The 26,162-nt window shown below is 34.5% G+C and overlaps 1 protein-coding gene and 1 long non-coding RNA gene across 3 annotated transcripts in view; one reads left to right on the forward strand and one right to left on the reverse strand.

Moving 5' to 3' along the window:
- Nucleotides 1–26,162, forward strand: part of LOC137490653 (uncharacterized) — a 208,573-nt gene that overhangs the window by 98,435 nt on the left and 83,976 nt on the right. The gene's annotated exons all lie outside the window — the stretch shown is intronic.
- Nucleotides 1,870–26,162, reverse strand: part of klhl5 (kelch-like family member 5) — a 121,425-nt gene continuing 97,132 nt past the window's right edge. Inside the window, exons 6-11 of one of the 2 annotated variants that reach the window (XM_021475203.3) lie at nucleotides 22,580–22,766; nucleotides 15,579–15,803; nucleotides 13,592–13,754; nucleotides 11,414–11,626; nucleotides 6,412–6,583; nucleotides 1,870–2,312 (exon numbers count right to left, since the gene is read on the reverse strand). In XM_021475203.3, the coding sequence (XP_021330878.1) occupies nucleotides 2,256–2,312; nucleotides 6,412–6,583; nucleotides 11,414–11,626; nucleotides 13,592–13,754; nucleotides 15,579–15,803; nucleotides 22,580–22,766 (1,017 nt within the window). In that variant the 3' untranslated portion in view covers nucleotides 1,870–2,255. 2 annotated transcript variants of the gene reach the window in all.

Genomic DNA, 26,162 nt, shown 5'->3' on the forward strand with positions numbered 1-26,162 from the left:
GGAATAAGGGCATGGTATAATGAAGGATTGTGTTTCTCCCTTGTAGGTATAATTACCATATTCACATGAAATATTGCTGATGTGCTCTGAATGCGTTTGGGCAGGTAAATGAAACATAAATTGAAGATGTGCGCGCTTACAATGGGCTGAAAATGTCAAATGTGAATTCTGCTCCGTTTCCATTTCTCTTCCTTTTACAATTTGGCTCCTTATCCACAGATTCTGCCCACGTTTTCTCTCTCTTATCCTCACTCCCTCATATGTGTTTGCCTGTCTAATATAAGCACATTTGCCAGACGTAATTTGATTTCGGTGGCAGAAGCTGCTCACTGATCAGTACCGTTTGATCAGATGTCAAAAATCTGTTCTGACCTTGCTGTTCTGTAATAAATAAATAAATATATATAAAAAAACACACCACAAAGATGAAAATCTCATCAAGAGCTGCTGCCAACCTTCATTTCTCAGCTAAAGCATTAATAATAAAGCTTGATTCTGAAACAGATTAAAAACACACACACATGCGCACACACACACACACACACGCAGGTCTTTTTTGGCTCTCTCTCCAGCACTCTTTTCCCCTAGAGACACTTTACTGCACTCCAGCTATTCTTAGATGACAGACCCTTTCTACTGAGGAAATTTGGCTGTGCAGATTACAGTTATGCTTTTAATTGACTAAATATATATTCCGCTCTTTACATTCCATGATACAATATATGACATATTTTGGTTGTAAATTGCTTGCTGAAGGTAAAAAGCTAACAAAATGGCTAAGCTATGCACAGTACTTAAGTAGTTGACAATTCAACCATTTAAAATGCAGACAGGTCTGTTTATATGTAACACCATTCAAACATTTGGGGTCATTAATATTATAATAATGTTTTGTTAAAATGTTTAGATATTTAGATATTTCACTCCAAAAAAAATGAATGAACTGTTTCTGAAAGTTATTTTGCACTGATCGTAAACCTCAAAAATGATCATACTTGTCAACCATCCTATTTTTCCCGGGATCCCACTGTCATCCCATAAAGGTATTTCTCCCATATTTTTAATCTTTCTATGAAGGGTGGCATTAAACATTTAAAAGCCGATCCTCCCAATACGCAACCCATACCGCCGAGCCATCAGGAGACGCCCCTAGCAGGATTCCATTCCTTTCCATTTTGGGCGCCATTGCCCCTTCTATGCAATCCTCAAAACAGTCAAGCTGCCTTTCCACTGCATACGACATTCAGATACGACTGTCGGAATATGCCCCCTTGTGGCAGTTGGCACAAGTCGGATGTGAATTTTCCACATTTAGAGATGATCGGAACTCCACTGAGCTCCCTGACTACTCTCCACTGGAAATGAAGGACTTCTGGTCTGTCGCTTGTCATTTATCATGTGCAGTGGAAAGGTGGTTTATGTAGTGGTGCGAGACACGCTCCATAGTCATAAATCAACGCTGTTTTCAAAACAGATTCTGTATACGCGATTTGAAGCAAAGCGAATGTGGACACTCTGGGTTTTAACTGTGTGTTTGAACACACATACAGACATAATAATAATAATAGTAATAATAATAATGATAATAATAATAATAACAAAAATAATAGTATCTAAATGTGTCGATCTTAAATGAACATAAAAAACTAGAAAAGTATTAAATACAAATTTAATAAAGAGGAAAAATCTAGAGAACCATATATATATATATATATATATATATATATATATATATATATATATATATATATATATATATATATATATATATAAAATTAACTTGAAATCTTGAGTTTGTGAAAAACTCAATATTTTTAAATGTATTACCTTTCTATTCTTAGGTATGTTTGGTGACCACACTCTTATTTTAATGAAAATAACTGTTTGATAAAACTGTTTTGTTTAAATGGACCAAAATATATTTTTTATACTCACTGAGATATTAATACAAATATTAATTTCAAGGGGAGTGTGCCCATTTTGGCTGGACACTCTATATATATTTTTCTAATGTAGTGGAATACAAACATCTGTGCAGTGAAATGGATGGACACTAAATTAAATAAACCCTGTCAGACTGCGACAGAATGGGATGAAGTCTGTCTCTTGATGTTAACAGCCAAGAAATAAACCACTTTTAATAGATAAACACATACTAGAAGGCAAAAAGGAGCAGCACAGTTGAGCAAGCGTGGTATTCTCTGGTCAGTCTGGATCCAGCGCAGGACTCAAGAGCACTGTCAGCTACTGGCCATTCAAAGCTTCACTGCAACCACACAAGCTCCAGCTCGACCCAAACACAGCGGCGCAACCTACAACAACAAACACAAATCCCTCTTAGAGAGAATGCATTCAGCTTTACAAATGGTCTTATTATGGGACTGATGTTCTCTCCTTCAACACACACACTCACACAAACAATAGGAAATCTCAGTATGTGGGCGAGCATGTTTACAGCTCTGGGTTTATAATATATAGTTATGCTTGAGTAAAGTGTTTGTTCTTTTGTTCAGCAAACTACTAATGGCATTTCTTCCTAATTTAACATTGTTTTCAATTTAAGTGAATGTTGCCATTTTTACACTAATATGACAATTGGTTAAAAATATAAAAAATGTGCCCTATCTTCAAACAAGTTTATGTTCATTTTAGAAAATACAATACTACTGTGTGTACATATATATATATATATATATATATATAAAACCAAGACCAACTGTAGAAGCACTTTCTCTCTCTCCCTCTAAAAGGAAACAAAAAAACACCCAAGGGGTCATTTACACCTAGAGTTTTGTTTGGAAACCTGGTGCGTTTCCCCAGTTAGCGCATTCGATTGGCATATGTGAATCCAGCAACTGCACTCGGATCCGCACCAAAACAATCAGTCCGAGATCACCTGAATGAGTTGGTCTCGGCTCGATTGAAATGAACTCTGGAGCGAATTGATTGTAGTGAGAAAGCAATATGGTCCGAGCCAGGCTATATCACAGTGTATTATGGATATGTAATAAGATACAGCTATACGAGGAGAGAATTATGATTACGGTGGGATGTCATTCCTCCCGGTAAATATGCGTTTCATGTCAAATATGGAATTGAAAGCATGCTATTAACATGCAATAAACTATTAACAAGAGCTGTTTACCTGTTAGGAAAATTGACCAAACAAGCCTTGTTTTTTTCTGTTACTTCACTCTGTAATGTAAAGCCAATAATGCATAATTCTAGCCAACGGCTATGTATGAGAAATTCTTACCTCTGATTTTTATCTGGTGACAATGTCTGTGGGTGTCACCATTCAAAATTTAAGCCCAGCTTTTTGCTTATAATGTCTTATTGCTCATCGTCATACGTAAATTAAATAAGGACGCATGACAGCTGAGCGAGACTCTGCAAAATAAACCATTAAACTGACCAATGTGAGGAGAGTTTAGTCGCACGTGACTTGTTTTAGCTATTGTGGTCTATTTAGAAACTCTGCCGTGTGAAAGCAGACTTCACCAAGAGCAAAGTGCAACAATGTAACTATGTAATTTTAATCCCTGTTTTGGATCTAAAGAATCGATCCACTGGTGTGAAAGCACCCTTATTCTAGCACTAAATTTCCTAAGCACAAACAAGTTACCATCTATAACTAGCACTTTTTGTGTGTATTGCCTATTCTTGTTGAATCACTATGTCCCCTCAATTGTAAGACTTTAGACAAAAGTGTCTGCTAAATGGCTAAATGTAAATAAATGTGTGCTAAATGACAGTAAGTGTATTAAAGTGTTGACAAAATGTTATTAAACTTTACAACCAGTACATCCAGAGAAACTGAGAATTTCTCCAAAGAGAAAAACTTTAAAAAATGGCTTCTTAATTTTTTTCCCAATAGCCATTTACTGTACATGACAATTTATTGCTGTTGTAAACATATATATATATATAATGATTCTCATTAATCTACATCTCATTATAAATACAACTAATTGAGCAGTCTAATGCAAAACTTCTGAAGAGGTACAATGGCTTTATATGATGACAGATTTACAACACACATACACAGTAAATATGGACATTTAAGTCCATAATTAGAACATCATAAGAGTGAGTAAACTAAAAGCATTTACATTTTTAAATGAACAAACTCTTAAGAGTTTGGAAATAGTCATTTAGAGAGTTTTTTTTTTTTTTGGTGGCAGAGAGAGAACGAAAATGCTTGTAGAAAAACACTGATGCTGGGTTCAAACCAAACAAAAAGAGAACATGTGAATTGTGTCATTCTCTTTAGATTACTCACTGGATTACTCCATCTTGTGAATTTTTCAGATTAAGTTGAATTTGTTTGAAAACACTATCTGACAAAAATCTTGTCGCCTATCCAAGTTTCAGGAACAATAAACAATATCTTGACTTCTATTTGATCATTTCGTATCAGAAATGTCTTATTTGAAAGCCAAATGCCTTTAGATTATGCTTATTTTACAAAAATAAAGGTCTGACTTTGCTTAGACAAAAGCCCTGTCACTTAACAGAAATAATGTACCGTATAGAATATGAAGTCATGGTGCAGTGAGAAAAGAATTAATATTAAGTATGACTCCCATGAGCTTGGAGGATTGCATCCATACAGTACATCTCTGCAATGACTCAGATAACTTATTAATAAAGTCGTCTGGAATGGGAAACAAAGTGTTCTTGCAGGACTTCCAGAGTTCATCAAGATTCTTTGGATTCATCTTCAATGTCTCCTACTTCATCTTACCCCAGACATGCTCAACAATGTTCATGTCTAGTAACTGGGCTGGCCAATCCTGGAGCACCTTGAGCACCCTAGAGCACCTTTCTTTTCTTTTAGGAACTTTGATGTGGAGGCTGAAATATTAGTAGCGCTATCCTGCTGAAGAATTTGCCCTCTCCTGTGGTTTGTAATGTAAGGGGCAGCACAAATGTCTTGATACCTTAGGCTGTTGATGTTGCCATCCACTCTGCAGATCTCTTGTATGCCCCCTTACTGAATGTAACCCCAAACCATAAGTTTTCCTTCACCAAACTTGACTGATTTCTGTGAGAATCTTGGGTCCATGCGGGTTCCAATAGGTCTTCTGCAGTATTTGTGATGATTGGGATGGTTCAACAGATGATTCATCGGAAAAATCAACCTTCTGCATGGGATCAACGACAAGACTTTTGTCAGGTATTGTACAAAAAAGATGAGATTGAGGTGAATTTTCATCAGTGTACATTCATCTCTATTACTTAAGCTAATACTTAATTCCACATTTAGAGTGCACCCAGTGTGTATTGTATTGTTCCAATGTTCATTTGATACTGAGCCTTTAATTGTTATTCATAAGGGATTTATAAAGCATAAACAGTCCTCACTTTAAATTAAGTCACAAAACTGGATGAAGTTGAATTAATAAAGCCTTTATTAACATACAAATTAACCATTACTCTATGCCTAAATAATAAGATGTATAAATGTTAATCATTTACTAACTCATTCTGAATAATCTTTAAAAAACCCAACTACTCTTAAATATAAATTATTTGTAAATAATGCGATACTTAATTTAGTTATGAAAAATTAATCAGTCACAAATTTTGAAAGTACAACCATTCCGCACATTTTAAATGTGATTATAAGGCAACAATAGAGCATTTATATCTGCAATAAACTGCTTACTAACGTCTAGTAATGTAGAATTAATGCTTAACAAATAATGAATTCACTATTTGCTAATGCAATTTGTAAGTTTTTCTCTATTTGCATGTTTTTTTAACTTGCAGTGCGTTTGAGCTCGCTGAGCTACCATAGGTTTCACTATTAAAGATGTGATCATCTGAAACAAATACAGGCATTTAAAGTGAAAGAGCAAAACAGATTAAAGTCACCATATGATACTTAGTTTTATCCTTACTGATTCATCTACACAAACGTCTCTTTAGCAGTGCATTTACAGTATTCTCAGTGATGATTTCCCTCCATCAACACACACACACTGTTTTATTGCTCTCTCTCCTGCTCTTATACACAAACACACACTGTGACCAGCACACATCCCCAGGCTTGTTTCTTTTACAAACGAAACAATATGAACTCTCAGCATGTGGGCGAAGGAAATGTCACCTAAAACATAACAAGAAATGAAGCCCAGGAGAAATCAGCCACTTGCTACAGCGAAAGGTAATAATAACAGATGCTGTGATGCAGAGACGAGCTGCACTTCTGTCAGAATGATGGAGGCCTTGCATTTACATAATGAACAAACAGCGTCATAAACAAACAGCGCCAGAAGGAAGGAGGCAGAATCAAACCACGACAGAGAATGGAGATGTTACTCGCACGTGTGACATGTAGGGAGGAGCAGAATGATTTACAGATATTACAGGGTAGACAAACACAGCCATGTTTTATGCGTTTACCTGTGTCCACTCGTTGGTTTGGGGGTCGTAGGCTTCTACTGTATTGAGATAAACCTGACCATCGTAACCACCGACAGCATACAAACGGTCACCCAGAAGACACACACCCACAGCGTCTCTGCTGAGGCTCATGGGAGCTACCGCTGTCCACATGTCTGTCTTCGGGTCGTACCTGAAAGAAGTAGTTAAACAGAGTATTTATATAAAGAATATCAAATGTTGATTTACATATATTCATTTGATTTCTATTGCACAGGATTTTGTCACTGCCATTTTGTCACCTTGTAATTATTTGGATCAGTTTATCTAACATTTTGGTCAAAATGTTATCCACGTGTTCTTATTCTGCAACAGCTTATTTACAATATAGTATCTATGTTTGCGCAGGTGCTTTTTTTTCTCCCCCATTTCATTTTTGATATATGGAATGCATTTTTAAAAAAATATTAAAAGCGAAATACTGATAGAATTTCAATTGTCAAAAAAATTCCATTTCCCAGTAGAATAAATTCCATTGTCCAGTCATTTTTGGCTATAAATGCAAAGTTGGGCAGTAAACATTAACCATTTCAGAGTTGAAAATAAATATAAAATAATAATAAAAAAAAAGATAGGCCACAGCTTGCTGTGCATTAAATGATTTGTGATGTTTAAATCAGTTATGTATCTATACATTCATAAATTTAAACCTGATTTAAATTTTAAAAATCGCATTTTGAAGAGTGGCATGGTGGCACAGTGGGTAGCGATGTTGCCTCACAGCAAGAGGGTCGCTGGCTCGAGCCCCGGTTGGGTCAGTTGGCATTTCAGTGTGGTGTTTGCATGGTCATGTGCGGGTTTCCTCCAGGTCCTCTGTTTTATCCCACAGTACAAAGACATGCTCAATTTAGAGCTTTTTATTTAAAAAAATTACAAAAAAATGCAATATTTTCAGTTTCAACATATATTATATATACTATGCATAAACACATTTATTTGTTTTTAAGAAATCCATATTTGGCGGAATAAAACTGACTTTGAATCACAACAAATGATTTTGGCAAGACTTTATTTTGATGGTCCCTACTGCATATTTTATTGTAAGTTGCATTGCATGGACGTGCCGATAAATTCTAATTTGAGTATATTGAGTATACTGTCTGCTAAATATCTGCTGATACTGCTCCTTCAAAAGACAATTAACTGACTATAAGAAACTTTGCAAGTTTATGTCAACTTACACTAACTCTAACCCCAACCTAACAGTTAACTTATATTCTAATGAGAATTAGTTGGCATGTAGATGCAGTGCAACTTAAATTAAACAAAAAAGTGATACCCTAATAATGAATATTAATATTTAACATAAACAAATATTAATATTTACTCAAAACCATACCCGAGGATTGTTAATATACAGTGTCTCTTTATTTTTCCATTACTGTATAATTTTTGTGTACATACTTTCTAAAGAAAGCACCACAACCATTTTCTCTTAATACTGTAATAAGAAACACTTCTTGAGCACTAAATGAGCACTGAATACTAGAGTATTGGTGAAATATAATAATAATAATAATAATAATAATTTATAACATTATCAGCATAACACTTATGAGCTTAATATTACCATTCAAGCACAACATTCTGAAATCTCTTAAACCACCGTTTAAGACACACAGGTAGAAAACATGAATCTGTGTGTCAGTCAGAAGTCAAAGACCCGGCAAGTAAACGTTGACTGACAGAAAGTGAGCTCGGTGAGGGTGCAAGCAGTGTTCAAGTCTTCAGCAGACAGACAGATCTTTAAACTGAGATTCAACAGGGGCAGAAAGACAGACAGATGAGAGGAGACGATGAGTACGAGTCAGTCACAATCAACACCAAACACAATCTCAGTAAACGCACTGTTTCTAAGACATGACCAACAGCAACAAAAATCACACTCACAGGTCAAACAACCACCCGGAAAAATGATCTCGGTAGGCTACAGATGTACATAAAACAAGACGCAGCTCATAAAATCTAAATGCCGCGGAGCACAGTGTTCATTCTCCAGGGGAAAAGCTTTTATCTGTTTGTTTATGTGGAAACTCACCAAGATAAAAAAGGTCTTTCTTCTCAATGTTGTGCATTAATCACAAGTGTGATTTTACCTGTGCGTCTGTTCAAATGGGTTCTTTTAATTTTTTAATTAAAGCACAAGCTCCAGTGTCTTGTGGTGCTCATATGAAGCAATAATTGGCACGTCCCGCAAGGCCTTCCCACATGCTGAAGTTGCTGTGGTCCAAATCAATAGACTCAAACACAAAACAAGCTTCAGCAGCATCATCAATTACTACAACTTGACAAACAAATTGTCTGAGGGACATAAAACTTTACATACACAACTTTCTATTGTTTTCGATCACATGCAAAAGCACAATATTTACAATTTTTTTTTTATTACAGATTAATAAATGTATGCAAAATTACACTAGAACAGTGTTATATACACTAAAATAGCTGGGTTCAACACAATTCCTTCATGCTGTCCCAAGACAAACAGATTAAGTTAACTTAATTGTTTTTAGTGGATGGAACATGAAACAATTAAGTTGTAATAATGGTTTGTTCTGTAGACTATCGAAAACAAATATAGATTAAAGGGGATAATAATTTTGAATTAAAAATTAAAAACTGCTTTTATTCTAGCTGAAATAAAACAAATAAGACTTTCTCCATTGCTCTGTTAAACATCATTTGGGAAATATTTAAAAAAGAAAAAATCAAAGGGGGGCTAATAATTCTGACTTTGACTGTATGTGGTTATATTATCCGAAATGTTTTTGAAGCAGTGCCAGCCCATCCAACAGGCAATACAAGTGGTCACTTGGAGGCCTGTCCTTCATGATGGAGCCCATGGTTTCCACCTTAACCTATTTATTGTGACCATTTCTTAGTATGCATTCTTATCTGTTCTTACAGTAAGTTCTCGTGAAATGTCATCATCAGTCACTGCTGAAGTACTGCTTTAAATCCAAATTCACATCTTCCCAAAGTGTTCCTGTTCCTCCCCTTATACCAAGGATGCAACAGACAAACACCAAACACACTTTAGTATGCTTTGTGTTTTAACAGACTGCATAGAGCAGCATTATAAGAGAACCCTAAAATGTATTTTGTATGATAAAACTTATGAGCTGCTTCCTCCCCATGTGATCCCGAGCAAAAGAACTGTAAGTGGCCAACAGTGACTGATAAAAGTTCCACTGCTTTCGCGCTGTTTCACGCTCGTCTCTAAACAGCAATTGCATCAGCGGTCTTGTTTTATTTTGATGGCTTTCACCCTCACTCTACTTCATACTACCTAGAAAACTCCCATGATTCCACACTTAGTCACATCATTAAACTACACTATTGTTTGTTGTAAATACATGCCCTCTAGTGGCAAAAATGGCATACCCTGCCTTTAAAGTGACACTTTGCTTACCTAAAAATACATAACTGCTGTTCAGAACTTGTAAAACTTTTATCTTCAGAACACAGTTTTTTATTAAACCTGAGAGTTTTATGTTCCTCAGATGAAAGTCTATTTAGTCCTGACTCTGACATTTCAAAAGATCTAAAAAGAGATTAAAATTAAATCCATACGAATCGAGGGGTTTAATATAAGTCTTCTCAAGAGACACAATTGCTTCGTAAGATTAACAGTTTTCATTTAGTTTTTGTTAACACATAAAGAGGGATTGATCAGCAAACATAAACACAAGCTTAAACATAGCTACTTCACATGCAAGGACAAACTTCATTTTAGGGGTGTGTAAGATACTGAAAAAAAAGGATATTGATCCTATATGGACATCTTTTGATGATGACACTTAAACTTTTTTTGCTGGTTTTGACAGCTTTTTAAAAAAATATTATTATTATTATTATTATTATTATTATTATTACTATTATTATTATATTTCATTATATAACGAATTCCTGAAAAATAAGAATATATTACAAATGAATAAGTATTAACTATAATATGTAATAATAATAATAATAGGGTTAATAATTAACTAGTAGTCATAATAAGAGGGAATAAAATGCCATAAAAATGCATGTTTGCCGTATTTGGGTGTATGACCTAACCAAAAATATCATATGGCTATAATTAATAGTATGGCTTATAGTATCGCAGCAGCAGCAGTATTAGATATTAAATTCCCTGTCTATACAGCAGTGGTGTATAAATACTCAAGCTACTGTAATTGAGTGTTTTTTCTCATTAATTGTACAATTTACTAAGCAGTGTTGGAGAAAGTTACTTTAGAAAGTAGTGCATTACAATATTGAGTTACACCCCCCAAAAAGTAACTATTTGTGTTACTTACAGTAGTTACTTTTAATGAAAAGTAATGCATTACGTTACTTTTGGGTTACTGTTGCATTACTTTTTCTTACTAGGAAGCTTTTCTTTCTTCTTTTTTAATTTGAGGAGCTCAGCTATGAACAATGCACTGTGTAACCTACACCTTCATTTACCTTTTTTTATTCAACGCAATTAAAATAATGACAATAATTCCAGAAGGAACAAGTTCCATTGCTTCTGCAAGAAGCAAATTTTCTTACTGAGTACATGATTCACTGAGACTACGCTAAGTTTACTTAAGTAATTTATTTTGTAAACGTTAAAGAAACTAAAAAGTAACTCATACTTTATGTAATATCTACAAGAGGTACTTTTACTATACTTGCACTACATTTTTGGACAAGTAATGGTACTTTAAGTATGATTTTCTGTGCTCTTTCCACCACATATACAGTAAATATGACTATATAATACATAGACTACATCTGCAATATTATGCATAATCCTTTATAAATAACTACAACTTATAATAACTGCCTTAAACTTTCGATTTCCGAACCATAAAGCTTTTGTTTTGCTGAAGCAATGACAGAAGGCCCTATTGTACACCAAACAAACAATTTTTAAATTCAAGCACCTGAACGTTGCCCTCATTTCAGTTCCTTTTCTTCTGCCACTCACCTTTCGACGCAGTCTGACAGTCGAGATGCTAAGCTTGAAGCTGGAGCGTCATGGCCACCGATAGCATAGAGAAAGCCATTCCACGTCGCTACACCGACACCACCTCTGCGTTTAGACATGGGGGCACAGCTGCTCCATTTGTTGGTGTGAGGGTCGAAACACTCCACCGATTTCAGACACGAACTTCCATCTCTGCCACCCACAGCATACAGCCTTACGCAAACAAACAGAACATGCTTGAGATTAAACCCGAGCAGCATTTTAATCGCAGGTATGGAGACTACTGTATCAAAAGCAGGTTTTAGTCACTTGTAAAGCAAAATCAATGAAATGCCACAATATTCAGATGAGTTCGCAAGCCATAACTTGAGGCTTTATTAATACAGCTGAAATTTCAGTCATTTAATGGAAAATTTATGAAACATTATAGTGAGTTATTGACTGAAACCAAACAAGAACAGTAATTTAGTGTACTTGTTATTGATATAGCCACAAATGTAGAATAAATTCAATACATTGTTTACAACAGTATAGCAGATTAGCAATTAGTAAGACATATAAACATAATTTATTGCTTAAAAACTCTTAATTATCAAAGCTCTGTGGTTGGCTAAACAATGCATTGCAGGATGTTTACAAATAAGCAGAACAAATACAGTACATTATATTTGATAAATATATTTCAGCTTTACATTTTTGGTGTTGTGCCTGAGAATACAGTTCTCTGTAAAGATAGACATTCAGTTATTGCTTTCCCTACACTATTAGCAAGATGTTTAATGTTATTCAAGTGGAAAAGAGTAGACCCCCAACACACGTTAGCTGGATAAATCATATCTTACATTTAATTGGAAAAGATTAAATACATAATTTGAGGCTTGAAACGCAAGTTCCTAGACAAATGGTCCCCCTTTATTAAATACTTTGAAGAACTTCTTGGCCTTTAGAATAAATGTATTTATTTATTTTTATTTCTTTATTCCTTTTTTCTACGTTATTTCTATTTTGTACTCTTTGAATGTTACCAAGCCCTTCATGTCAAGTGATAACATATTGACTAAAGAAATATGACAATGTTTTCCATCACTGTTAACTTTGATATATGTGGAAGGTTTTGTGATGCCATGACTTTTTGGTGTATAAAGATACACCTTTTGTATATTCCTAGATGTTGCAAAGCCTCTCATGTTAAATTATAATAAATATGGTACACTGTTTTCTCACTATCAACTCAGAAAGTCTGGAACGATATATATTTTATTTTATTTTTTTGTTCTCTCTCATTCAATGCCGTGGTTGTGGTAGAAGAAGTTGTCGTACTGATTTTAATTGTAAATTCAAAAACTCAATAAATAAATATATATAAAAAATGTATATATATATATATATATATATATATATATATATATATATATATATATATATATATATATATATATATATATATATATATATATATATATATATAATACAGCTTAATTGTTTTTAATGCATAAGGTTTCGCTAATGAAAAAAAAATTTTTTATAAGGTTTCTTTATTTTGATTATTTATAGTCCATCATGAACCAAATATAATATAGTATGCTTTGTAGAGTTCAGAGGTAAGCACTTAAGTTTCCTTCTTTCATTTCTCTTACTACAAAGCCCAGGTAAAATAAAATTTAATAAAATTAAAAATTAAAATAAAATAAAATTATATTAAAATAAATTAATATATTGTTTCTGTAATCAATTTCAGCATCTGCAATGTTGAATTGGGATTATATACAGTGCATCTGTAAAGTATTCATATCACTTCACTTTTTCCACATTTGTTTATGTGACAGCCTAATTCCAAAATGGATTAAATTAATTTATTTCCTTAAAATCCTACACACAATACCCCATAATGTCAATGTGAATTTTTTTTTAATTGCTGCAAATTTAATAAAAAACCTGTAAAATAACATGTACGTAAGTATTATGCTCAATACTTTGTTGATGCACCTTTGGAAGCCATTACAGCCTCAAGTCTTTTTGAATATGATGCCATCAGCTTGGCACACCTGTCTTTGGGAATGTTTGCCCATTCCTCTTTGCAGTACCTCTCAAGCTCTATCAGGTTGTTGGTTGCAAAAAAATCTGAAAAATGCCCCATGAAATCTGGAGGGACTCATGTTTTATGCCACCTGTGCTTACTTGCTGTTTAACACTGCTACTCCAACTGTGCTTCGAGGTGTTGCCATTGATGCTACGAAGCTCCATTGGCGAGCCTGAGGGTCCCAGCGCTCCACTGTGCTTAGGTAACTCCATCCGTCATGACCTCCAACTGCATACATGGGGCCTTCTAACACAGCAACACCTACAGTACAAACACACACTTAAATTAACGTTCAGTTGGCTCTTAAACAGCTATCTGTGAGTTTTAAATTACTATCTGTGAGTGCAAATCAACAGATTTAGCTGTGAGAGAAAAAAATCAACTTACAAATACAAATATTAATTACACATACAAATAAATAGCTCACATTCTAAATTTACCTTAATAGGTTTTCACTAAAATCTGACAAAGTTCTTCAATATCTGTAATATACATTCATTAGTGACTTGATTAGGTACACCTGTCCAACTGCTTGTTACCGCAAAATTCTAATCAGCCAATCACATGGCAGCAACTCAATGCATTTAGACATGTAGACATGGGCTGTTTCTCAATATGCGTTCTTGTCTGTAATTGCGTTCTTGAGTCCTTGTGAAACGTCATCAATCGTCGCCAAAGTACTGTTCCAATTCAAAGTTCACATCTGGGAAAGTACAGATAAAGTTCCCAGATGTGTACTTGATCTGCCCCTTTGACCAAGGATGCATCAAGAGGTGACTTGTGAAACTTGCGACGCTAAGGTATCCCAGAATGCTTTGCAACTAAACCAGCAAACGCTAATGGTGAAGAAGAAAACCTGCACGGTTTTAAAAATACTCCTTTACAGTGTCACAAAATAAAGTTTTAAAAGTTATTCAGGCGAGAATGTAGTTGTTTTAAACTGGAATCAGCAGTTTATTCACTAAGATTTTGAAGCGTTTTTGGCGATGTGGCTCAGCTTATGTGGACCAGCCTGCCAGCGGGAGCTCCATTGTAGTTAAAACATGATATTTAATACATCTTGTGTATATCAAATGGACAGTTTTTGGTCTTATAAATCTATTATTGTTCTATTATTATTCTCAGGTGTATTATTTTGGCAGTGTTACCTTTTGTAATTGTCTTTAATTATGTTACTGTGTTGTACGCTGTTAGTCTTTGTTTACCAAATTGTTTGACGTAATCTTTATTTCTTAATGTGTACGTCTTTATTTCTTATTGTGTATATACTTGTATAATTACCATTGTAGTTTATTAAATCTGATAATCAAAGACACATGTCAGTATATAATAACTCATTTTGCTGCACATTTATATGAATTTATGTGTACATTTTCTTAAATCAAAAATGTAGATTTATCATATTAATTTAATATTAATTACAGGGTCGTGCTTTATATAATTAGATCATGTTATTGTTTATGTACAGTGAAACCGATGAATCTATGGTGAGGTAGATGACATTATAAAGTACACTGCCATTCCATTTGAAGAAGTGCCCGACTTGTGTCCTCGCGTCCTCGAGAGTTATTTCTTCCAAGTCTGAACTTGGCAAGTCTGACCTTCCAAGGACGCAAATCCAAACTTTGCATACTTGATATTGAGAAACTGCCATGGCAAAGAAGATCTGCTGTTGTTCAAACTGAGCATCAGAATGAGGAACAAAGGTGATTTAAGTGATTTTGAACGTAGCATGGTTGTTGGTGCCAGGCGGGCTGGTCTGAGTATTTCAGAAACTGCTGATCTACTGGGATTTTCACGCACAACCATATCAAGAGTTTACAGAGAATCGTCTAAAAAAGAGAAAATATTCAATGAGCGGCAGTTCTGTGTTCGCAAATGCCTTGTTGATGCCAGAGGTCAGGAGATAATGGCCAGACTGGTTTGAGCTGATAGAAAGGCAACAGGAACTCAAATAACCACTCGTTACAACCAAGGAATGCAGAAGAGCATCTCTGAACGCACAACACGTCAAACCTTCAGGTCATTTATTTAAAACATATTTAAATGAATGATCATGACAACTAAATGCACATTATTTCTCACCCAGGCCGTGTCTGTGTGTGGACATGGGAGGCATGACGCTCCAGCTTTTGCTGCGAGGGTTGTAACACTCCACCGTATTTAGCGTCTTCAGGCCATCTCGTCCCCCAACTACATACAGACGGTCATCCAGAACTGCCACACCGAACTGCAGCCTTCTCCCACTCATGACAGCCACCTGCCGCCACGTGTCCCTCCGTAAACAGTACTGCTCAATACTGGTAGCTCCTGGAAAAACAATAACGATATAACGGCTATAAGCACATACAGTATCCGAGCTTCAGTCAAATCCATCTTTATTGCTTTGAGCACTTTATAAAGTACATTATTCACATACATTTTAATATCAATATATAAATTCATTCATTTTCATTCAGCTTAGACTCTTATTTATTAAGGGTTGCCGCAGTGGATTAAACAGTGAACTATTCCGGCAAAACTTTTATGCAGCCATACACCCATATACTCTCATTCACACACGCACTTATACACTTAGGCCAATTTTGTTTACCCAATACGATATACGCCGAAGCATGCTAATAGGACTTTTAATCTGCCAGTAACCTGGGTTAAGCGTTTCCGGCGAATTGTATGCCAATGCAAAAACCGGCGCGTTTAAGGTCTGCTTTCTTTAAAAATCAGCGATCTCCACTAGCTGAGTGATATCCGATTTAAAGTGGGTCTCAGATTGCACAAGAAGCACTGCATTACATTACATTTTCTCTGCCATGTCTTTATAATATGAGCATTTATTTTACCCCAGTACATTCAATGGAGCTTCTGCGCAAACCTGCCAATTCTGATGGGCGCATGCGAGTAAACGGCTTTTTGTCTCTTTTTCCGCTTGAGCAACTAAATGAATGCCAAAGTTTATTTAACTGAATGTATTTCAATGACAATACAACATCGATGCTGTAAAAGGAACTGTATAAAATGGAAAAAAGTTCACAATAACAGGTAATCGGAAGATTATCAGTATGGAAAAAACACTAGCTCGGGATAAAACCCTATTCGCCTACAGCCCGTATCTTTGGACTGTGAGGGAAACCCGAGTCATAGTGCTAACCATTGAGCCACTGTACCACTATTATTATATAAATAGATAATGAAAATTGTTAGTTTATCAAAAAGCAAAGAACTGAAAGATATTTAGAGGTGTGTAAAATGTAAGATATAAAATAATATTTAAGCAAGACAATTTGATGGTCATAAATTGATCACCCAAAAAAAACAAAAAAAACAATTAGCATCACTGTTTCACATACCACTTGTTCCAAAGATGTTTTTTATTCTTTGTTTATTGGTGGTTATAACATAAAAACAAACAAAGCAAAACAAGATGAACAAAATAAATAAATAAATAAATAAATAAATAAATAAATAAATAAATAAATAAATAAATAAATAAATAAATAAAAAATTAATGCTGCAAGCTGCAATGAAAAGGACCTCACACCCAGGCTTACCGCCACCCAGAGGCCTTAGGATGACAGAGAACAGTAGATAATAATAATTTAAGCTGACATTAATTTCAAAATCTGAGAAAACCACAGTTTTACGCCAAACTTCCTTCTGTCAGCAGGTGACTGTAACTCAATATTGGCATGCAGATGTCTTCAGGAGAGGAATCTCATCAAACTTTGAGAGTGAATTTTCAGGCAGATCTGACATTGTGTGTGAGTTACAAGTACTTCCTCCTCCATGGCAATGCACTGAACTTTGTCACCCTTTCAACGGAAACTCTAGATCTTCACAATTTAACATCACAAAGGCCTTTGGACTAAACTGACTTGATTCAACCTGATGAGGAGGAGACTTTTTTGTAGGCTTGATGTGCGTGCCAATTTTCTTATGTCTGCATAAAACGTAGCTCTGGGGTCAGTCCCAATTCCGAAACCTATAACAAACGTAAATTTTCACCACTTCTGGCACGTGTGCAAAGTTTAGTGATTTTTCGAGCATGTTTAGACCCTCAAAACTGCGAGTCATTCTTAAGAAGAAGAAGAAGATGATGATGATGATGAAGAAGAAGAAGAAGAAAAAGAAGAAGAAGAAGAAAAAGAAATAATAATAAATGGAGCAATTCCAATAGGTCCTACGCACTGTTCCGGTGCTCAATCCCTAAAGATACCACTGAATACAAGTATCGTAACAAGTCATAAAATACAAATCAAAAAAGCAGAGAATACAAAAATCAAAGTAAATAATAACAACAAAGTCCTGCTGTCATTGACTAAAGTCACATTCCAAACATGTTTGAGTTTCTTTTTTCTGAATTGGACAAATTGACCTAATTTAAAGAATATTTGAAACCGAAATAATGATATTTTTCTGACTATACTATGGTTGTCACCAGGCAGGGCCGGAGTGGGACTCCTTTTCAGCCCTGGAGTTTCAAGCCTCAGACCGGGCCACCTTAGTTCACGACTGACTATATTAAAATAAGGTCATTTCCAAATCAGTTTCTAATGGCACTATCACAGCTGCTATAGAACTTTCAACAACCCTAGCAGTATTAAATGTCTTAAAAATAAATAAATAATAATAATAATTATTTACTCAGATGAGGTTCGAACCCGGGTCGGCAGCGTCGTAACGCAACGTGCTGACCACTGGACAACAACAGCTTTTCTCAGTGTAGAGACTCATTTGATTCATACCATCATTAACCTGCAGGCTGCATCTTGTTCACGACGCTGCGAGAAAATAGATAAAACGAGCAGAGCTGCGGTAAATTAATGAATAAAAAGAGTGAGGCTGTGGTCAAATAAATAGATAAATGAAAGAAATGTGACTGCTGAGAGCCACAGAGTCTGGAGCTAGGGACACCGGCCCTCGCGGCCAAAAAATGGACAGACCCACCGGGAATTCTCCTTGTCCTCCCAATTAGCCAATCCGGGAATGGTTGTCACAGTAGAGATTCTACAGTTTCCAACATTCTTCAAACCATTTTATGTTCAACAGAGAAAACATAATAACAATAAAAATTTAGAACTACTTGGTGGTGAGTGAACTGTCATTTTTGAAAATAACAATTCCTTTAAGAAATACGTTTACATTTCAAGTCAATTTCTCTGCTTATTTTAGAGCTGTGCAGTCATTTAATGTGAGTACAGAGAAAGCACAGAAGAACAGAACATCTAAAGAGATGACCCAGCATTTTTTAATCTCTGAAATATCTCTGAGTTAATAGGCTGAAGAACAACAAAGGAAGCAAAAAGCCTGAAGGACTAAACTGTGAAAGCAAAAGCCACTGTGCTTCTTTCAGACAATTTTGCTTTCTAAAAATGTACAGTGATTGCATGGAATAAAAATAGTGTAGGGTAGGTATGGAAGCTAAAGTACAGCAAAAAAAAAAAAAAGCCTGGATCTACTTTACAGGCATTACAAGTTCAATATAATATTGTATAGTGATGCCATGTTAAGTCTGTTAACATCAATTTTTTTTTAAATATGTTAAAAAAATTTAATTTACTATTTAAAAATGTTTAATGTTAATGAAAAATTAAACACTCAAATTCCTCAATTGTTGATCCATAAGAGTAAAGAGGTGGGGGTGGGGGGGTGGGATAACTTAATTAGGGATATTGTAACGTTCACTAATGTAAACTCTACTAAATTCTACGTGTTTTAAGAATTTTTTTTCAGAAACAGCATATTTTCATACAGGAAATGACTGCCTTTGACTGTTATGTTCAAACAGCACTATTACCCAAGAATAGAAAATGAAAGTGTAAAATGATTTAATATTCCTTTTAATATATTAAATCAGGGACGTGCAGTGGGTTTCTCAGTGGCAGGTGTTCAAATGCAAAATAGGGCATCTATCAGTGTGTTTATGTACATTAGTCAACATTTGAAGTGGATCAAAACAATAAAAGGTGATGTTCAGTAGTTTTAAGAGAACTTGGGTCTTGAATAACTTCAAATGTTGATTATTAGAATCCTTGCATTGGCCCCCAGTTAGATTTAAGGCCCAATTCCAATTCTATTTTTTTTTTTTTTTAGCAGGGTTTTTTTTTAAAGTTTATTTTTTTATGTATTAAAAATATGCTTGTTTGTTGTAAAAATACTTAATATTGGCAAAAAATACTTAAATTTGTGCATCTCCTGACTCGCGTATGCAGCCATGTTGCTGTTGTATTCTGGGAAGATTTCGTACCCCTTGGTTTTTAGTGTGGTCCTAGAAAACTCCTTCAAGCTAAAGATAATTGGGACACCCCCACCCCTTCACATGAATATGTAAAATGAGGGTAAGGGGAAGGGCTAAGGGGTAGAATTAGGATTGGGCCTTAGAGTGTTTAAACATTATGATGCTTACTTTTGATGCTCTACATGGCCAGGCACCACATCACTGAACTGTTACATCTACACACTCCTAATGATAGATTGCGTTCATCTCAGTCAGACTTGATAGTTCTACCACTCATCTCAGATCTATGGATGATCAGGGTGTTTCTTCCTATGCTCCCGTCCTCTGGAATTCCCTGCCTCCTAAACCTACAGGGAAATTCAGAATTATGATACTTTTAATGTTGACTTGAAGACATTATTTTTTTTTACAACTTGCTTTTACTTGCTGATTTTGTATTATTTAATTGTATTATTAGCACAGTGTTGTAATTGAGAAACTGCTTTTAAAGGTGCTATATAAAATAAAGTTTATTATTATTATTAGGCGACACAGTGGTGCAGTGGGTAGTATCGTCACCTCACCGCAAGAAGGTCAATGTTCGAGCCCTGGCTGGTCCAGTTGGCATTTCTGTGTGGAGATTGCATGTTTTCCCCATGTTTGTGTGGGTTGCCTCTGGGTGCTCCGGTCTCTTCCACAGTCCAAAGACATGCGCTATATGTGAATTGGGTAAACTAAATTGTCTGTAGTGTATGTGTGTATGTCTTGGTCCTCCAGGTTGTGGGTTGAGCGTAGGGCTAACGAACAATCTCATAATAAAAAAAAAAAACGAAATGTTACGAAACACCAACATGGTGTTATATTTGATATAAATGGCCCTGGGAGCAAGTAATTATTATTATTATTATTATTATTATTATTATTATTATTATTATTATTGTATACAAACCTGATAATAAGCACTGTAAAAAAACAACATAACATAAATATGGTGCCTTTGCATGTTGTACATTCTTAAATGAATTATGTCTTATGAACTGTAGTATTTTTTACTACAGTGTTGTTGTTGTTGTTGTTGTTGTTGTTGTTGTTGTTGTTGTTGTTGTTGTTGTTGTTACATTGTATGAGTCAAAATTATAGATATTTCTTCTATGAAGGAGAAATTAAGAGTAGGGTTTCGTTGTTATCAGCCCTGAAACTGTTTAAATCACAACAACTCTACAGATACAGTTGAAGTTACAATTATAAGCCCTCTTTTATGTTTCCCCAATTTCTGTTAAATGGAAAAAAGATTTTTTTAACACATTTCTAAACTTATTAATTTAATAACTAATTTCTAATTACTGATTTGTTGTTGTTGTTGTTGTTGTTGTTGTTGTTGTTGTTGTTGTTGCTGTTGTTGTTGTTGTTGTTGTTGATGATGATGATGATGATAATTGTGACTCTGGATCACAAAACCAATCTCATGTTACACAGGCATATTTTTGTCAAAAGCAAAATTACATTACATGAGTCAAAATTATAGATATTTCTTTTATGCCAAAAATCAATAGAATACCAAGTAAAGTTCATGTTACATGATTATATTTTGTACAGTTTCCTACTGTAAATATATCAAAACTCAATTAATATGCATTACTAAGAACTGTATTTGGACAATTTTAAAGATTTTCTCAGTGTTTAGATTTGGGCGATTTTATCGCTCAAATTCCAGATTTTCTTGGAAAAAAATTTGTCCTATCCGAACAAACAATGCCTTACAAATATTTCATTTAGAATTTAGATGACATACACATCTCAATTTTAAACAAAATAAATGACGCTTATGACTGATTTTGTGGTTCACCTAACCTAACTTTTAATTCATTTTATAAAATCCAATCTCTCACAGCAACCCAAAACCCAGTCCACCATATTGAAAGTCTCTAATGGTAATCTACACACCACTTGGTCATGCAAATCACCTTCATGATTCACCATTAACACAACACACCTCTAAATTCAGACCGTTCACCTTCACCCTCATTAAACATAATGCATACATCAGACCTTCCTGCTAAAAAAGCACATCTCAGCACATCTCCAGTTACCTAAGAGATCAACCTTTCACCATAAGGACGACACAGCACTCATTTAAATTCAAACTTCTGCCTCATTTTAACCTACTCAAATGTAAAACACCAAATGTTTAAGGCACCATTAATTCAAACGCCTGTGAAAATACAAATGTCTCAACAGTCCACTGCACTATAACGAATGACAGAGTGAGAGAGAGAGAGAGAGAGAGAGAGAGAGAGAGAGAGAGACAGTGAATGAGGGAGAGATGAAGAGTCGGGTTTCATTGTCATCTGCCCAGAAATTGTTTAAATTACAAAAACCCTACGGATACAATTGAAGTCAGAATTATTAGCCTAATAATTTCTGTTTAAACGGAAAAATAGTTTTAATAACGCATTTCTAATAACTGACTTATTTTATCTTTGCCATGATGACAGTACAAAATATTTTACTAGATATTTTTTAAATATAGTAGTATTCATCTTAAAGTGACATTTTAACTAGGCAACAGGTTAACTAGGCAAGTTAGTATAACAATGTATTGTTCTGTAGACTATTGGAAATAAATTTGCTTAAAAGGGTTAATAATATTGACCTTAAAATGGTTTTAAAACAATTATAACTGATTTTATTCTATTCAAAATAAAACTAATCAGACTTTTTCCAGAAGAAAAAAATATTGTAGGAAATACTGTGAAAAATTCCTTCCCCTGTTAAACATCATTTGGGAAATATTTAAAAAAAGAGAAAGAAAAATAAAATCACAGAAAGGCTAATAATTTTCACTTCAACTGTACATCAGTAAAAGTGATACCTTTAGTGGCATCCATGCCACCCACGGCAAACAGGGCCCCTACGGTGGCCTTGCGGGGCCGAGTCCTCGGGCTTTGGAGTAGTGGACGTCTTTCTGGCAACAAATGATACTTCATGGCCTCCATCACCAGCCGCTGACACTCCACACTGTCCCTTAGCAAAGGATTCGCCTCCATATCAGCTAAAAACTGCATGGAAAACAACACAAGAACAGTGTTATAGATCATAAAATATACAATATTTACAGCACTGTGAATTCTTTTTTAAATTGCAAATTGTTGTTATTTTTAAGAACATTAGGAATAAAAAGCCCTATTTTCATTTCACAGTTAATTTATCCCCATGACGTTGTCCATGTCGTTTACATGTTTCTTCACCCAAGATGTTAAATAAATGTAAATAAATCTGATCTTTAAACCTGTTAATGAACACATTCAGTGTGTATCTTTTTCTTTATTCAGTAAGCTTGTAGATTGTAGATTATTATATTTTATGCAGATGCACACCCATACAGAATCATCAACTCCCAATCAATCCAATCTCTAAAATGATAAATTCTTTCCAAATAGGTATTTGAATAGTTATTATATCAACTGAAACTGTATTCATATTGCAATATATATATCGCAGAATTAAAAAAAATTCCAATTCAAAAATTTTTCAATACTGTGCAGCCCTACATAAAAGTTTAACTTTTCTGATCCTGACTGGCAGTGTCTGGGATTGAACTCCCTAATTTCCCCTTTTTAGTAAAACTGGCCCTAAGGCCATGTGTGGACCAAAGCATATTATGCAGCTAAAAATGCCAAAGCTCTTCTAAAACTGCATAGCTGATGCAATTGAAAAAGTGATTCTGTGGTGCAGCCTTTTTTTCATTGAGAGTTAAGCCGCGATCACACTGCACTTTTCAGCTCATACACTTCCATTCATAAGTATGCAGATTCAACAGACCAGAAACGCAAGCTTGTGCGACATTGCAAAGTTCAAGCTTGGTGAACTTTGACCTGGAAAATCGCATCATGTGACTGCGTGAGATCAATCGAAGATCATAACCTGACCTCTCTGTACAGAAATTCAAAACAAGGACCAATCACTCGTATCAAAGACTCGTAATCCCGCCCCTTTTCGCAGCACCAAATGACAGAATTTCGCAAGCACAAACTTTGGTGTGATTGCGTCATGAGACACTTAGGTTGCTATGACAGAACAACCAGAGTAAACAAGCACTAGTATCAACTCATTTCACAAATAAGTAATTGTCAGCACAATATACAGCAATGTTAATTTCTCCTCCATTTTTGTAACAGTTGTATACTTGTCCCACTCCCCCTCCACTGTGATTTGATGAACTTTCAACTCTTTCTCAACTGTGCATGAAATAGATCCTAGGCACCTCGTCACGCTACTGCCATAAAAAAAAAAAAATGCAGTACTCCCATTGAAAACAAATGAAAAAATATGTTTTGCTTCAGAGAAGAAACACTTGAGTGAATAGACGGCTGGCTGTGTTAACTTGTTTAAAGTAAAATACTGCAGAAATGCACATTCAATCTGTAGAGAATTTAGACTCTTTACAATTATATACATTCCAGTCTTATATATATAAAAATTATTAATAACACAACACAACACAAACATCCTCCACTAAACTAATCAGTTCTATCAGGATTTTGCCAATTGTCAAAAAGGAGTCGAATTGTTCTTTAGATGTAAAAAAATAAAAATAAAAAAGACAAGATTTCCACAGCAAAACAAGAAATGAAACAATTATTGTGAATTTTGCTTTGAATTTACAAATTGGATTTGTGTATTTATGAATTGTGTTTTTAATATATGAATTAGATTTGTGAATCGCGATTTTAATTCACAAGTTGGATGTGTATTTATGAATTGTGTTTTGAATTTACGAATTGGATTTGTGTATTTTTGAATCACCTTTTTAATATACAAATTGGTTTGTGTATTTTTGAACCATGATTTGACTTTAGAAATTAGATTTGTGTATTTACGAATTGTGTTTTTAATTTACGAACTGGATTTGTGTATTTTTTTTAATCACGTTTTTAATATACTAATTGGATTTGTGCACTTTTGAATCACAATTTGAATTTACCAGTTGGATTTCTGTATTTAGGAATTGTGTTTTGAATTTACAAACTTGATTTGTGTATTTTTTGAATCACATTTGTAATATACGAATTGGAATTGTGTATTTTTGAATTACGATTTGAATTTACAAATTGGATTTATGAATTTACAAATTGTGTTATGAAATTACGAATTGGATTTGTGTAATATTGAATGGCATTTAGAATTTTTAATTGATTTTTGCATTTTTGAATCACGTTTTTAACATACATATTATATTTGTGCATTTTTGAATCACGATTAGAATTTACGAATTGGATTTTTGTATTTACGAATTGTGTTTTGAATTCACAAATTGGATTTGTGTATTTATGAATGGCATTTTGAATTTATGAATTGGATTTGTGTATTTTTAAATTTTGTTTTGAATTCACAAATTTGATTTGTGTATTTTTGAATGGTGTTTGAATTCACAAATTGGATTTGTGTCATTGTCAATTTGTTTTTTGAATTTACAAACTGGATTTGTTCATTTTTGAATCACGTTTTGAATTTATGAATTAAATTAGTGTATTTTTAATTGTATTTTGAATTTACCAGTTGGATTTGTGTTTTTTTAATCGTGTTTTGAATTTAAGATTTTTTTTTATCATTTTTTAAATTTATGAATTAGATTTGGGTAATTCTGAATTGTGCTTTGAATTTACGAACTGTATTTGTGTATTTTTGAATCGTGTTTTGAATTTATAAATTGGATTTGTGTATTTTACGAATTTTGTTTTGAACTTACGAATTGTATTTCGCAAATGTGAATTGTGTTATGGATGTATGAATTGTCTTTTGTAAATTTATTATTTTTGAGACTGATATTTATTTAGTTTACTTTATCTCTACATAATAAACCGGGGTATAGCAGACCCTTCGCTCTGCTTTTATAGATCCACAGCTGTTCAATTTCTTCTCTAAAAAAAGAAAGCACATCAGTCATGCTGTCATACAGACCAAGGAACAGCTTGCCAACTTCAAAATGCTTGATTTATGGTAGAGAAGATTAGCTTGAAGATTAGCTGAAGGCTTTAAAACTTTCAGGCAGGAAGGGTATTTGCAAGAAAAGTGACCAAGACAGCAGACAAACACTGACAGGCTGGAGAGTTATTTGTCTGACTTGAACAAAACACTCCAGACATTACACATCTCAGTATGGATCTGGCACCTACAAACGAGTGGCAAGAAGTAACTGTTATTGCTGCAGTGCTGGATTTTTGTCAGAATCCATGTGCCAAAGCTGAAATCTCCAGGAAGAAATTTTAGTTTAATGAGGCTAAACTTGAGGACTCTTTGACACAAGCCAAACAGAGTTCTGCAGTTACAGGATACACCATGAGCAGCTGTAAAAAATGGTGGTTGTGGCAATAGCATTCTCCAGGGTAGCTTTCAGGAGAAAGAATTTTAAGCAAATTACTGAGAACATGTTTGAGTCAGACAAAAAATCTGTG

The sequence above is a fragment of the Danio rerio genome, chromosome 1, assembly GCF_049306965.1.
Source record: "Danio rerio strain Tuebingen ecotype United States chromosome 1, GRCz12tu, whole genome shotgun sequence".
In the NCBI taxonomy this organism is placed as follows: domain Eukaryota; kingdom Metazoa; phylum Chordata; class Actinopteri; order Cypriniformes; family Danionidae; genus Danio; species Danio rerio.